The following is a 15,847-nucleotide window of genomic DNA, read 5'->3' as shown; positions in this document are numbered from 1 at the left end:
ACTATTTTGGGCTACTAATAGCCGGTCCACCTGGGATAAATCGTGGCTACACAGACCATGTCAAAGGACTGAAAGGACCCTATTAGACGTATATCAAACGTGCATTCAACGTAGCATTGCACTGTGGCATGTGAGTAAACACAATCTGTTTATATGACAGAAAAGAAACAGTTGCACTGTGAAGGCGGGGCTGTGTATGGGACATATTTACAGGTCTGTATGCGTTTTTTAAATATGTAATGATGTTTTAAAATACGGTCTAAAACCGAGCTATAGTAGCCAAACAGTCCGGGTCTATCTCAGATGTAAAACACAGAGGATGCATATATATATATATATACAGGGTCTAACTGGAACGTTAATGGAGGTGGAAACAACGTCACCATCTGGCCTTCCGAACAATGTTTGCTGGGAACTCACAACGTACTTGGTTTTGAGACTTTTTGAGAAAACATGTCCTACTATGGGACCACCTCCTCCTTTTCACTTCTGCCTCCTCCATGTTTTGGACCGCGGTCAGACCAGCCGTCCCTAAAGTTGCAGTGCACCCGTATTCTGACCTTTATGGTAAAAGCACTGAAACGGCAGTAGGCGGAGAGGCGCTGAGACCTGGACCGCTGCGCCTCCTTCCCGCCCCCGGGACCCCATTCATCCTACGGACAAACGCTCCATCTCCTGCTGACATTGTTACAACATGTGAAAGACAACCAGTGAGCATTTCGACGAGCTGTTGGAGCTGTAGTTCTTTTGAGGGATCGAACGGGAGACGACCAGCAAGCTACAGAGGGAGCCGCCAGAGTCCCTGCCGCGCGGACACGATGAGCAGCGTCCGCCTCTCTCTCCAGGGTAAAGCCAAGTCATTTCTCTTTGGGGGCAAAATGTTGCGCCAGGATTCTACATGTGCCACAAAGGAGTTCTTCAAACTTTGGTTTTGTTACTTGTGTTTAGTTAAACAAATACACAATCAAACTTGTATGAAAGCACAGATAACAATAATATTTGAGAGAGTACGGTCTAGACCTGCTCTGTAGGAAAAGTGCAATGAGATCACTTCTGTTTTGAACTGGCGCTATTTAAATAACACTGAACTGAATAACTTGCGCAGTGATCAGCTCTGCAGATGCTTGTCTCTTCTCTTCTTGCAGTGCTGCTGCTGTGCGGACTCCTCAGGGGCAGCAGCAGCTGCTACCTGGGTCCTGCAACTTTGAGCTGGGTACCTGTAGTTACACATCAGATCCAGAGTATGGCAGCTGGAACATGAATGAAGAAGGTAGTGTCATCATGAGCTCTGCTTCCTCACAGAAATACACATACTTAGAATACTGCAGTATTACTCACACTGCCATTTAAATGATGAAATCCACCCATTTGGAAACATATGTATGGCTTGTAAGTGACTCCGGAGTAGAACCAGACAACAGATATTCTGTAACTCAGTCAAATGTTAGACATGTAGAAATATATAGAAAATGAAAAGCTGATTTGGCCAGTCAGACAGTGGCCAGAGCTTTCTTGAGCCAGATTTGAGAATGTACAGTGAATTATTGCTGAGTGTTTTTATTGTTAATGTAAGCAACGAAGACAACATGAGGTGACAGTGAAAGTGTTGAAAAGTAACCACAAACCAGCATGCAGGACATTTAAACTAGGCCAGTGGTTCACGACCTTTCTGCGGGGCCCCGTCATCAGGGCCATAGCTGCCTTTGAGGACAGAGGTGATTTATTTTCTCTCTCTCCAGGCTAGGTGCTGCCTTTAGCAAGATCTGACAAGTGCCCCTTCCACCAACAAAAGGAAGCTGTAATTCTAAAAATATTGCTCACAATAGTTGGTGGAAGTTAGTTCCAGTAATACCCAATCACATCAGTTCCCCTTGTCCTTGTTAACCCTTTAAAATCTGCAGACAGTTTAATGAGCTGAGAGGAGAGTTCACGCTGATATCTGAGGGGAAACTCTTGTTCTCTGTGAGGCAAAAATCTATGTGTCCCCATATACAGCACTGCAAATTTATTATACAGAGCCAAAACATGCTTTCAAGGGCAGATGATGTTGAACTGATGTTTCAGGAGAGACTGTCACTGTGTGTATAATGTGCATAAAGTTAGTTTAGGAAACAATTCGGACTACACTTTAAGAATGTGTTTCGATTATATCTGTCTGATATATATTTTCTTTCAATGGTTGATTAAAAATGTTACATTCAGTTAGTCATATCAGGACGTGTGCTTGTGTGCAATAATGTCTCTACTGTAATGAGAAATGCAATTGTGTTGCAGCTTTTATGATACATGAACTTTCTGGAGCCATATACAACACGTGCAGTTCATCTGCAAAACTAGACTACAGATGCAACCCACATATGCCTTTAGCTGCAAGATGGCTCCAGGTATTTACCTGACTGGAAAGAGGACTTTATACATTCTACAAACATGGCACATGGTAGAAAACGGGGAACATTGCTCCAAATCACTACTAGCGGTCTAAAACTCCACATGGTACCTTTTAAAGGAGCAAAATTATGCAGTATGCACAAGAAAAATAAATTGATTATCAATAAAGCAGTGAAAAGTAACTTAACACCCTGAGCCATCAGTTTCTTTTAATTAATAGAGACATTCAGTTTTAAGGCTAGAGAGATGCTGAGTGTGTGTGTTTGAGTCAGTTAAGACTCCCTGAGATGGATGATAAAACATGGCTGGATCATAAATCAGCTCTTTGAGGGTTTCCATTCTGTAGACACAGTGCCAGAGGTTGGCATTCATTGTTGTTAACATCAGACGTCACGTCATGTCAGGACACTGCCATTGTGATGGCTCTTGTAGTAAAAGCCCAATTCTACTGTGTGACACAGTATTAAATTGTTAAAGAATCACAGGCCTTAAAGATCCCTTCCAGACATGATTTCTGTAGCGCTGCCACTAACTGATTAATCAATTAATCTAAACGATGAATTTTCCTTCAAAAAATCAAACTGACCATTTAATTTGAGTTCTTTTATTTTGACAAACTGTATGTCATTGTATAATGCAGCAAAAAACAAAATGTAAACAAAGGTTTACATATTAAAGTGCAAAACTGTAGGTTTAAACTCCAACATGATAAAAATAAACACGCATTCTGGCACCGTCAGTCATCGTAAACTAAGCCCAGATTCTCACCTCAACATGTTCTCAAACACGTATTCAGTGGAATCTCTAAGGTAGCAGGCAGACGACTTTACGGCTTTATATTAAACAGCTACAAGGACAAAATCTAATAAAAAGCTCTCCTTACTAATGAACAGACAACACTACGGTTTCAGAAACGCAACCCGACGTCACGCTGCGGTGGCCAATCCGGCGATCGGACCGCTCACACGGCGCCACAGTCAGTAAACCAGCTCACGGACCGGACTATGATGCTCTCCCAGCTGTGTCCTCGCCTGGTTTATTTCGTGTACCCAGCGTCGACGTCCGTGTCTGGCTTCCAGTCTGTGCTGAAAAACAGCGACACCACGAAGCGTTGTTTGGTTTGTGTTTGTTTGTTTAAGAGAGACAGCTGTGGACATAGAGAGAGTAAGGAGAGGGAGTTTTCTGATTGTTTCACAGCGGTTACGTTCTAAAGCACAAATAAACGTCGGCACCGCAAAAAACAATGAAAAACCATGTGTCGGTTAAAAATATTGATGTCGACGCATTTTCAGCCTCAACATCATCGATTACGTTGAATACTCGTGGCAGCCCTACATTTCTGTCCGATATAGTTTTTCAGTTACCTAGTTTAAATTCTACTCCTTCTCCCTCAGTGAAAAATCCAGAATGTATGAGTATACAAATATGTTTCACTACTGGACACAAGATGTCTCCTACATCACTGAAAGGTTTACTCTCAGGGTACAGTATGTGCACTGGAGGTTTCCACATTACACTTGTGTAAAGCCCCATTGGGACTGGATTTATGTCTCTAGGGGAGGTGGGGACAGTTTTAAAGAGCTGCAAACCGAATATTAAAACAGTAGCTGTCTGGTCAAATGACAGTGTGGAATCTTTGAAAAGTTGTTTTCTCTACACTGACTGGAATGTCTTCCATAGCCAGGACATAGACATAGCCACTGAGGCAATAACAGACTATATACATTTTTGTACTACAATATGGTTGCCAAAAAGGAAGTTGTTATCTATCCAAGTAACAAACCTTACATCACAAAACAGATAGTAGACTGCATTAACAGGAAAAAAATAGCATTTAAAACTCAGCAGCGTCTGGCACTCAGATCTGTGCAGAAGGAAGTGAACCAGCAGCTGAGAGTAGCCAGGAAACGACAGAAGGATTTTTAGAGGAAAATTTTAATAGTTCTAATTTGAAAAGACTATGGGACTCCATGAACACTGACAACTTGAAACCAGCTAAGAATTGCGTAGTCACTTCAGATGACCTGAGAATGGATAATTATTTAAGTCATCTTTATCTGAGATTTGACAATCATGAGTTTTCATCAGTGTATTTTTTATGTAGATTGTGTCTGCATGGAGTCATTATTATATATTATATAATATATAGAGACTTAAGTCTCTCTTTGACCAGTGTATACTTAAACAGGACAATCCTCTGTGATCCATCCCACATTCTGTATTCTCAGTATGAGCTGTTACCATCAGGCAGACGATACAGAGCTCAGCGCTGTAAATTGAATCAGTTTAAGAACTCCTTTGTGCCTGCATCAGTTAGAATTTCAAACAGTAGCCTAAAACAAGCAGAGGCTATGGAGGCTGGACTGAAATACACCACAAACTGAATGATGCCTCATGGTGTGCATTTTATTATATGTATTGTATTTTTGTGTACTCTTTAATGTTTCAATTCAGTCTAAGTCAAATTTTTCCATGGGGACAATAAAGTAAATCTATCTATCTATCTATCTATCTATCTATCTATCTATCTATCTATCTATCTATCTATCTATCTATCTATCTATCTATCTATCTATCTATCTATCTATCTATCTATCTATCTATCTATCTATCTATCTAACACCAACATACAGACCTATTTGGGAACCAATATGAAGACAGAAAACATTAAAGCCATCAGGAGAGCATGACCCTGTAAAAGCTCAGCTGTGCTATTGTAATGTCAGCTACAGGTCGGTACTGGTATTCTTTTTTGAGCCCCATTTTATAACCTATATTGTTCCCATTAAAAGTAGCTGAATTAGCTGTTAGCAGCTCCTGTTTGCAGTGTACCCATAGATGTACAGACAATTATCACTGGATTACTGTGATACTGAAGAAAGTCACACTGAAAATATCAATGTGTTTCATGTCTGTGTGTTCAGATTTGAAAGAGTTATGACTATGGGAAGGAGTACAATTCTTGACTCAGTTCACCGCACACAATATCTTTGCTTCATGTCTCTTCCTCCGTGCATCCCCTTCAACTCTACGGCGCCCCACTGGGGAGGCTTTTGTCTTTCTCTTTTGGCTTTGTCCTGCTGAATGTCCATGTCTTTTACAAATCATATCGTATTTTCTAGAAGATCAACAGAAGAAATTTTGCACCAAAACTGGGCTTAAATTCAATTAGTATAGGATCAGTTTTAATATTGATGACACAATAAGATCATAAGAGGTATTAATACAATAATTAATGTTGTTATTTTAAGTTGGTAGATGTACCTACATAATACTATTAGTCTGATGGAGAAGTTTAATGTTCATGTTTCAGGTAACGGTAGCTCTTACTGTTCAGCCTTCATTTCACAAAACAGTTCACTTCTCTGCTAACATGAATTCCAGTCATGGTATAGATTTTAGCGAGAGTCAGTGAGAGTCAGCCTATACTGTAGCAGTGAAGTCGTATCATCACTCCTCGTGTCATCCTTTGTGTGATATTAAAGAGGAAGTGGTTGAACAGTAATACATTATAACAGATGGCTGCAGGCTTGCATTTCAACATGACTCAGAATTTTCCAAGTTGAATCTGATTTATTTCTGTGTGTTTTTCTTCTTTCACTTTGGAGTAGTTGCCCTCACAGTGTGGTGCACTATTGTCCTGAGGATGGTGTAGACAGCCACGTGTCGCCGCTGATACACATGGTATCAGCTGCTTCTTTTTCAGTAGATGTCACTAGTGACAATGAAATGCTCCCTCAATGGCTTCCCACTTGCCAGCATTACCAGAAGCATTTTTATAGGGTGTCTGGCTGTTCCTCACCATTCAAAACATCGGCAAAACAACTAATTATAAATGATAAATTAAACTACTAATCTGACAAAGGCTGGACTAGAGAAGGACGTTGACCACAACCTCTAACCTGAGTTGCTCAGGTTCAAGTTCATCTGCTGTCTCGCTGTGTCATGTGCTATCCAACCTGTTGTCATGTCATGTTTGCTGCTCATTTTTAGAGTCAAACGATCCCAGGAAAATGCATTCCTTACTGTTAGAATACTGTGTGTTTCCGAGTGATAGAAATACTTTTTATAAGCTTCTCCTCAGTATGTGCAGTTGTCAGATGTGCATTTGAGCAATGCTAATGTGAGCTATTAAGGAAATGTATACTCTCGCTCTAACTTTTCTGAGTTCATTAGAAAGGGAAAGGTTCTGTAGCTGTGTGGTTTTCACACTTATGATGTCATTGGATTTGTGTGTGCGTGTGTGTGTGTGTGCGGGAAAAAGAGATTAACAGGCATAGAAAAACAAGCTCTTCGGAAGAAATCAGTGTGCTGTTTGGTATTGAAATTAACATTAATTAAACACAGATAAACTACTTTTTTAATACTTCAAATTTTAGTACTTTTAATTCCAAAAAGCAGCTCTGTATTTATGATACAAAACAGCTACTATACACTTTCAAATTATTTATCTCAGCTGAGATTATTTGAAACAGGCTCATATTAGAGGCAGGCCTTTATTTTAATTTGTTTCTGTTTTATACATATATTATATATTATTATATATATTATTTATTATATTCTGATCGCTTTTATTTTGCTGGGGTCTTTTGATCAACATTAAGTAACCGTCAATAAAACTCAACATTTCTTACACAGATTTTTCACAGTAAATGTCTTCTAGTGGCTCAAAGGGGATAATGTATATCTTACTTAGTAGGCTTTTAGTTTGAAACATGTGCAGGAAGTGTTACATTTTATGACGGTATCTTAACACTTGTTTAAAGAATGTTAAAGTAGAAGAGATTGGCATTAATTAGTAAATAAAATCCATATTTGTGTTAGAGTAAGTAAAACTGAGAGCAGCAGAGTGGTGAGTATGACATGACTGTTGTTTTACTGAATAAGTTAAAATAGACATATTTACCGTGTTAGCCATTATAGAAGTACAGTAATTATATCCCCTCTAAATGTTTTTTTTATTTACATTTTGAACTGTTTTTATTTGTCTTAATTATTTGAGACTTAGCCATTATATGAATACCAGCTTCATCTTTTTGCACACAAAAGCATTTAAACCTTTAAAAAAAAATAGCACAGTTACATTTAACACTACAAGTGTAGTCTTCAATAAGAATCTGTTAGTAAAGTGCAGTGTGGTGGCACTGAGACTCTTTAAATGGGTCATACATACTGGAATGTCAAACCAAAATATTCGTGCCAGGCAGGAATCAGGGGGACTCTGCTCTAGTTTTTTTAATTTTGGGGTTAAGAGACAAAAGTGACATGATATAAATTGTTGAAAACAGGATACACAAGGTGAAACCAGAGAGGGAGAGCCAAATTTGTAGGTGAATTTGATGCTGGGAAAGAATCCAGTCTGGGGAGGCTGTTTGAAATGTGCTCATTCATACATACATGTTCAGATTCACTTGGAACACAACCGCACTGTGCCACTCTGCCTAATCATTACATCTTTACAGTACTGTTAGCAGCCATAGTCAAACTAGGATCAGTGCTGATTCATTATTACGAAATCTGTGGCTGAAGTGCACAAAGCAAAAGCATGTGGTTACTCACTGTATCTTCATCATGAACAAAATGAAACCAATTACTCAAGTGTAATTTATATTGCCAGGCAGACGGAGGGGAGGTGACACTGACCAGAGCTGTATACAGATGTGACATGCTGACATAGCGTTATTCTTGAAATACAAAATAATATTAATATTAATTTCTTATAAAATTATGACTTAATCCTCATAAAAGCATACTTTTACTCACATGCCTTTATGGCTTTTTTTTGTTGGTAAAATTGGGACTTATTACAATAGAAATATTACAATTTTACTTTATTTATTTATCGTAACTTAATTCTTGTGATATTATAATGTCTTTGGTAAAACTTAACTTAATTATCATAGTATTATCACTTTTCATAAAGTTACAACTTTATCTCATAATATGACTTTTTTCTGTAACAAATCCCTAAATTTGAGATCCTCCCTCCCAACAGTGGCCTTGATAGTTTATTGTAATGATGTCATTTTTTTCAAATTAGAGAGAAGGAGGTTTTTTTCTCATATTATATGAGTTCTGAAATGTGCTACCTAGGCAATTTAAGTTGACCTGGCTTGAAACTTTCTAATGTATGGAATTACACTGAGTTATTGGTAAATAACTCAGTGTAACTTGTGAGATGTGCTGAATTTTGAACTGCTGCATTATAGAAGTGTGTCACCGCATTCCACATGCCAAGTCAGACATTCCAATCAACTCTCCCTTTTTTACTTGTTTTCCACCGGCTGCTCCATTGTGTGCATCAAGCCACAGAGCGTCCCAAAGCAGCTCCCTCTGTTTATGATAATCTGTCAGCACAGTTTATGTTCCCACTGTTAAGATAAGTGGCGGTACTCTAAATTGTGTGTGCCATCTCTCTTCCAGCCAAGCATTTAGTTCTAAGTGTGTACTTACTGTAGCTAGTATGCTGCATGTTCCCTGTGACAGTGAAAACAGAGCTGTACCCCAAACAGAAGCTTCAGCAGACACCCAGTATGGTGTGCACTAAACCACTAACCAGACTGAGATGGAATAAGCTCTAGCCACCAGCCTGGCCTTGGAGATGGTGATACACTACGCCCACTGGGGTAATAAATAGGCTCATAAAAAAGAAGACGGAACCACGGTGGTGTTTTCTGTTTGGTTGCCACGACGATGTGGGTTTGAGCTGAGGAAGCTGCACCAAAAAAAGAACCCAAGGCAGAGTTTGTGGTCAAAACCAGAATGAATGTCCTAGGTGATTATATTCACTAAACAGAGACATCAGAGACAAAGACTTCAAGCTGTAGGAATAGGATAAACAGAAAGACAGGGATGGATGGAGTGAGGTGGAGATCTGTCAGGGCCTCACTGCTGTCCCACAGACCACCACGATGAATACTTCTCATCTGTCTCTCTCTGGACTGTTTGGAGCTTTTCCTGGCCAGTTTCTGACTTCAAATATGTTGACAACTTAAGGTGAAAAGTTCTGCTAATATTAGAGGCTCTTAAGTCTGTAGAATACTCCATAAACACTCCTCTTCGCCTCCTCTCTTCTTGTCTTCTCTTTTCTCCTCACCTATTCTCCTCCTCTCCTCTCCTAAACTCCTGCCTGTCGCACCTGAACAAAAGTTTAATTTGCAAGAGCAAACAGTGGCCCATATTTTGTTGCTGAAAATGCTGGATTCTTGCAGTAAATGATACTGACATTGGAACTGAGGTACACAATGCCCAATTAGTGGAGCCCCATATGTTGATGTTGCTGATACTATCAGGCAATTTTAGTTTATCACAGAAATATGCCCTGTTGGCATCTGTGGATATGTCAGCTGCATTGTGTCATTACATAATTGTCCACCAGAGAGTAGTTTATGTTTATGCTGTAAAATGTCCCACATTTGCACACACATTTTGCAGTGTGCAAATCTAATGTTTAAACATCAATAATGATGTAATGAAGGAACTAAAATGCAGGCTATGAGTTAATTGTATTGTGTGTGTATCCAAAGCCTGATAGCCTATATATTATTCCTCTGTGCCATAGCGCTCCATTGTTGTCCAAAAACTATTAAAAACAAATCAGTGTGTCACGGCTGGTGAGCATTACATGAAGGAATAGGACCAAAATGCAGACAGGCGAGGTGGACAGGCTAATTTCAGGTATTTATTGAAAATAGAAGGCTTACAGGCAGGTATAGGCAGACAGGTAAGCAGGCAGGCTTACCTTTCGGTTCTGGCATGAAAGCAAATAATAATAATAATAAACTTTATTTATGGAGCACTTATCAAAATAAAGTACAAAGTGCTTCACAGAGAGAGAAATAAATTACCACAGTGAATGATGAAACAAAATAAGAGATAATAACAATAAATTAAAAAACGACAGCTCAGAAAAGATCAGGATATGCTTTCCGATAAAAATGCATTTTGAGAAGAGACTTGAATGACGACACTGACTTAGACAACCTAATTTCTTTGGGCAGGTCCTTCCAGAGCCTCGGGGCCCTAATGGCAAAAGCTCTGTCCCCCTTTGTTTTCATCCTAGACTCAGGGACAGAAGACCCCTGCCTGAAGATCTCAAACTACGTTAAGGTTCATAAGGGATTAAAAGGTCTAAAATATAATCTGGAGCCAGGCCATGAAAGTAATCAATAAGATCTTAAAATCAATCCTAAAACAAACAGCGAGCCAATGTAAAGAGGCTAAAACAGGTGTGATGCAAATTTTAAAAGTAGCGCGAGAGGGATCCGGGCTCAAAATAGCAGCACTATGATCAGTCCACAAGGGGGAGTTAGTGACAGTAGGGTGGAGGGTGCGTGGCTGTTTATGGTGGGCAGAGAAGAGAAAGAAGAAGAGCGATGTCGGGGTCGTAGTTCCGGGAAAGCATGTGTGACCGCATTAACGAAGCGGATATTACTTACTATGGAATCTCCAACTATCAGCGTAGTTGGAGGGATGAGAGGATGCAGAGTGGATGATCGTGGAGACCGCCTTGTTCCATCAGCCATCCGCCCACTCGCTGCAGCAGTCCCCGGCCATGGGTGGGCGGCCTTCATAGCAGAGGGGTTCTCTGCTGTTTCCGGACGAGTTAGACCTCCAGAGCTTCTCCTGATCACGGCCTCTTTCAGCAACTTGCGGCAAGAGGAGGAGGACTTGACCGCTGGAAAGTGGGAGTGTCCCTCCAGTGGAGGAAAGTCCTGCATATCCAGGATGTCAAACTTGTTAGCCAACAGCAGGTCCCAAAGTGAAGGAGGGGGAGGCCGGCACTTTGCACCATGTCTTTCCTTGCAGCCTACAGTCTAGGGCTCCGGTTACAAGGAGTCGATTTCACCGGAACCTTCTCATCACCCCTGCTGACGAGTGACCGTGCAGAGTAGAAATGGCCATTGCTTTTGGCTTTGCACTTATGAGGAGCCACAGATCTTCAGGCTTAGCTGAAACAGCTTCATGCTCTGGAGCGCCTGTGATGATGGAGCCGAGCCATGGAAGAGTGTGATCATTGTTCAATACTGGAGTGGAGCAGTCAGAAGAGTGACATGTGTTGGCTGCATTCCAGTTGCCGCAACCAGAGGAGCGGAGGACTGTAAGGTGTTTTGCCTGGGCCAAGGTGACAGTGGAGAACTCCAGGATGAGCGTGTCTTTTTCTCTGAGTTCGGCTTCCAGATAAGCAATAATTTTCTTTAGCTTTAAGACGGTAAGGTGGCAAGATCCACACTCCATCACACTTGCAGTTAGTCCGTAAATGTGCTAAAAGCTTAAAATCTACAATAATGTCCATACAAGCGCTAAGAACTTAAAATCCTCAATAAAATCGACCATGTTGTCGATTTAACAGCCAGCTTAAAATCACTTAAGATCCACACGTCCGATGACTAAAAACTTTTACCATGTTAAAACATATGGGTAAAAAATAGCCAGGATAAAGGTGTAGCATAGAAATGTGGCAATTTATGACTGTAAAATGTAGCCTCACAACGCCGACGCATATGTGTCTAGAAAGGAAAAGGATGATCACAGCCTCTTTCAGCAACTTGCAAAGGCATGAGGTACATGGCAACTTTGATGGTCTGGCAAGGCATTTTGAGAGACTGGAGGCGGGGACCTCAGGTGGACGGCCAGAGGGCTGGACACATGCGGAGCAGTAGACCTCAAGCAGATGACCTGGGGGCAATGCAGTTGCGGAGCCGGCTTCAGCGGTGGTCAATGGCTATGGGTCAGTTCAGGAAGACTACTGAACAGTGGAGACGGCCGACTGGAGGTCCAGCTGGGCGTCAGCAAGGCTGGCTGACTGGGGATCCGTGGCGCTGGGCAGCTGAGACTCTGTGGCACTGGGCAGCTGAGACAGCCAATGGTGTTGCGAGCCATGGAGACCATGGGGACTCCCCAAATGGCCAAGTGAGTCCCTTCAAAAGGTGACCGCTGGACGTCAGGGTGGCTCCTTGACTGTTCCATCAAAGGCTCATAGGGTTTAGAGAATGCAGGATCGGGGCAGACAGGCAGCTGACTAGCCGGCTCAGAGTAGACAGGCCACAGGCTAATGAACCCGAGGCTAATCGACTGGAGTGAAGACTGGAGGCTAGCAGGCAGGGATGCAGGCTGGATGCTAGCAGGCCGGAGGCTAGCAGGCCGAGGTGATAGGTGGACGCTAGCAGGCCGAAGGCTAGCAGGCCAGAGGCCAGCAGGTTGAGGTGAAGGCTGGAGGCTAGCAGGCAGGGGTGAAAGTTGGAGGCTAGCAGGCAGGGGTGCAGGCTGGAGGCTAGCATGCTGGAGACTAGCAGGCTAAGTACTTGCTGACAGGGATGCAGGAGTGTTAATGAAATCCTCTGCCCGTCGAGGTAGCAGTTTTTCCACCAAAGGTCTTAAAGACACTGCCAGTGCCAGTGTGGGTCAGTGCCAAGGCTGCTTCTTCTTCTCTATGCTAGACGTATTTACGTAATAGTTCTGAAGGCAGTGAATGACATCAGTTACCTCAGTAAAATCCTTGATAGAAGGTTCTCCATCTGCTGGGTCTATGTATGGCCAGACCATTCTGTCACAGCTGGTGAGTGACAGAATGGTGACTCAACCTGGTTACTCAATATAAACCACAGATTCTACCTACATGAAACTGCTCACAACAAGGTCTGTGGATTATCTTGAGTAACTGGGTCATGATTTCAGGAAGGAGACATTGCTGTTGAGTTTTTAAATTTATATTTTTGGTGCATTGAGCACCACTAGCCGAGTGCCATAGAGTTCCATTATATTAAAAAAATGCAGACATCTCTACGGCCGATATCTCCAAAACTCGGCAACTCACACCAAAACAATCTAGATGGATAAATAGCACTACAGGTAAGAGGAAAAATATTTAATTTTGATTTTGGGGTGAACTGTTGCTTTAAAGGTCTGCACTGCATTAGCTCATTACATTAATTTAACACGGGCAAAATCTGACTTAATGAGATGGATTACATAACTTGTGCAATTTTCAAAAGGCTACACAATATATAAAACAGAGCTGCATGGTTTAATAATGGTTATTTGTCTCTTTAAGATCCTTCAAGATTGAGTTCTTTCAGGTTGAGTTCAGTGATGCCAGATTCAGTCAGTGATTGATTCATTCAGTGAATAAAATGGCAGATTACCAGTGTGTAACTGAAAGGGAGGTCCAGTCCAGTCTCTTGATCAATGCAACTGCAGCCTTATATCGTCTTTTCTAAATACATTGATACATTGTGGACTGTGTCTGCTCTGTCCTACCTGCTCCTCCATGGTTCACTGTTTTGGCAAATCACTGCTCAAATACTTCTGCTAGTAAGATTCTCGATGGACTGATTTGACCAAATAAGGGATCGCAGATACAACCGTAAATCCCCCTGCCTCCCCTCCCAACCTGATTTAGAACTGAGGGCACTTAAACCAGCTCTCCATAAACACTGTTTATATCCACTACATTGCCTCTCTGCTCTCTCAGACCTGGATGAATGGGTAAAAAGACTCAGCTGTGACATAAAGGGAAGATGGAAATTCTATCTTAGGGTTTCATTCATTACTAATTTGCTTCAGAAAATACATAATTGTCTCTCTTTAATTCATAATATGGCCAGCAAGTAATACACATATCCAAAGCTGTATGTGCATCTCTACAGTATTTCTGTACAGTATTTGACACAGTACCTTTCTGCATCCTTCTTTTTGTTGCTGTTGTTCCGCTTTTTTGCTTGAGCTCCAGTGGTGCACTCAGTCAGCGCTCTGTACTCAAATAACAGTATAGTGTAGAACAATGACAAGGTTGTGAGTTCAAGCCTCACCTGGAGTAGTCTTTACACATTTACCATGCGAATTAATAACTTTAAGAACTTTCTATTCTTATTAAGCATCCTCGCTGTGACAGCACTGCCTTTAACTCCCTCCATTTCTTCAGACGCTTCCTGTGTTAGTGTCTAGATTATTGTGAATTGAACATGTTTGTCCATTCAGTATGAGTTCATGTTTATTTCATAGTTGTGTATCATTGACTCTGCCAGGGGATTCTTGAACTCAAAGACTAACCCGTCAAGCTTATTTTTTTGTGGAGCTCAAATGCATGTTGCTGTTGCAGTAAATAGACAGGTTTACCATTTTCAGATAATCAAGCATGTGCGCACAGTCAGGATGCATTGGTACTATGTAATTATAACTTATATCTAGGCATTTTTTAACATCTAAAGTGGCACAGGGTCTCAGTGGTTAGCGCTATCACCTCAGAGCACGAAGGTCCTGGGTTTGAATCCCCTGCCGGCTGGAGTGGAGTTTGCCTGTTATCTCTGTGTCTGCATGGGTTTTCTCCCACAGTATAAAGACATGCAGTCTAGGTGAATTGGAAACTTTCCAGTAAGAAACAGTGACACAGGTAAAACGTCCGTTATTGTATAGCTTCATAGATGGCATTGTGGTCCAGCCACTGACCTTCCATGAAACAAAACATTGTATCATAATATCTGGCGATGTGTGGCAATTGTTGCTAATAATTTCTTTTTCTTCATGATCACAATCTAATTATCTTATTATCTGGAGATCAGAAATGGTGCTCATTATGGCAATTTTATATGTATAACTACTTTGTCATTTAACAGTTTTAGCATGTTCTCTCCTGTCAAGATTCTTTCTGATGAAACTGATTTTGATAGGCCATGAAGTACAGACGCCCATTAGAGATAATGCCACATTCATGTCCTGATCACCAAAAGACAACAGCTGAATTCTCTAGATATGAACAAAATATGAATATAAATATGATCACCTTTAGTTATCTTTTTGATCAAAGATCTCAGGCTTCATAATATTCATATGTACTGTACATGAATATATCTTCATTTTGTTGTCATAGGACATTTGATAACAGTGGACTCAGCCTTCTTACACGACCAGGAGCAGGCAGTTCTTGTCAGTCCAGTTCTGTACCAGCAGGACTGGAGCTGTGTGAGGCTGGTGTACCAGATCACTGGACGGGGTTCCCTGCAGTTCCATCTTAGACCAGACGGTGATAACTTTGACTACCGACTCTGGACTGCCAACAAAGCCTCTGACAGCTGGCTCATTGCTAGTGTGGACCTACCCAACACCACAATCCCCTACCAGGTAGGAATGGCAGTAAAGACCATAATCACAGTGATCCCTGTTAGGTTTCTTAGATAAAGTCACTGTTCACTCTGACCTAATATGTTGCATTGTAATGTATCTGATAGGCTGGAATAGGCTGGTGCTCTGAGCTCCCTGTCCGGGTAGTCAGGGCCGCTAGCTGCATGGCTAACTAAGCTAACTAGCTAACAACAGCTAAAGTTAGCAGCAGTTAGCTGTTACTTTAGCAACAAGTGAAGCTAAAGCTATCTGTCCATCAGGAAACTCAGTGAATCACCGAGATTCAGAGGGAAAAAACAGAAAATATTTTCTCCATAAAATATGATCCAGATCGGTCCTG

The 15,847-nt window shown here is 41.3% G+C and overlaps 1 protein-coding gene across 5 annotated transcripts in view; it reads left to right on the top strand.

Annotated features, from left to right (window-relative positions):
• The first annotated feature begins 216 nt into the window (after nucleotides 1-216).
• The window catches only part of mamdc2a (MAM domain containing 2a), an 81,458-nt gene continuing 65,827 nt past the window's right edge, over nucleotides 217-15,847 (top strand). For 2 of the 5 annotated variants that reach the window (XM_044196304.1, XM_044196307.1), the window contains exons 1-3: nucleotides 230-846; nucleotides 1,146-1,270; nucleotides 15,257-15,507. In XM_044196304.1, coding sequence (XP_044052239.1) covers nucleotides 1,258-1,270; nucleotides 15,257-15,507 — 264 coding nt within the window. In that variant the 5' untranslated portion in view covers nucleotides 230-846; nucleotides 1,146-1,257. Of the gene's footprint in view, nucleotides 847-1,145; nucleotides 1,271-15,256; nucleotides 15,508-15,847 lie in introns of all 5 variants that reach the window. The other 3 variants (XM_044196305.1, XM_044196306.1, XR_006378043.1) reach the window with 3 other exon arrangements.

The sequence above is a fragment of the Siniperca chuatsi genome, linkage group LG5, assembly GCF_020085105.1.
Source record: "Siniperca chuatsi isolate FFG_IHB_CAS linkage group LG5, ASM2008510v1, whole genome shotgun sequence".
In the NCBI taxonomy this organism is placed as follows: Eukaryota; Metazoa; Chordata; class Actinopteri; order Centrarchiformes; family Sinipercidae; genus Siniperca; species Siniperca chuatsi.
Note: the sequence above shows the minus strand (reverse complement) of the source record. Positions and strands in the feature narration are given on the sequence as shown.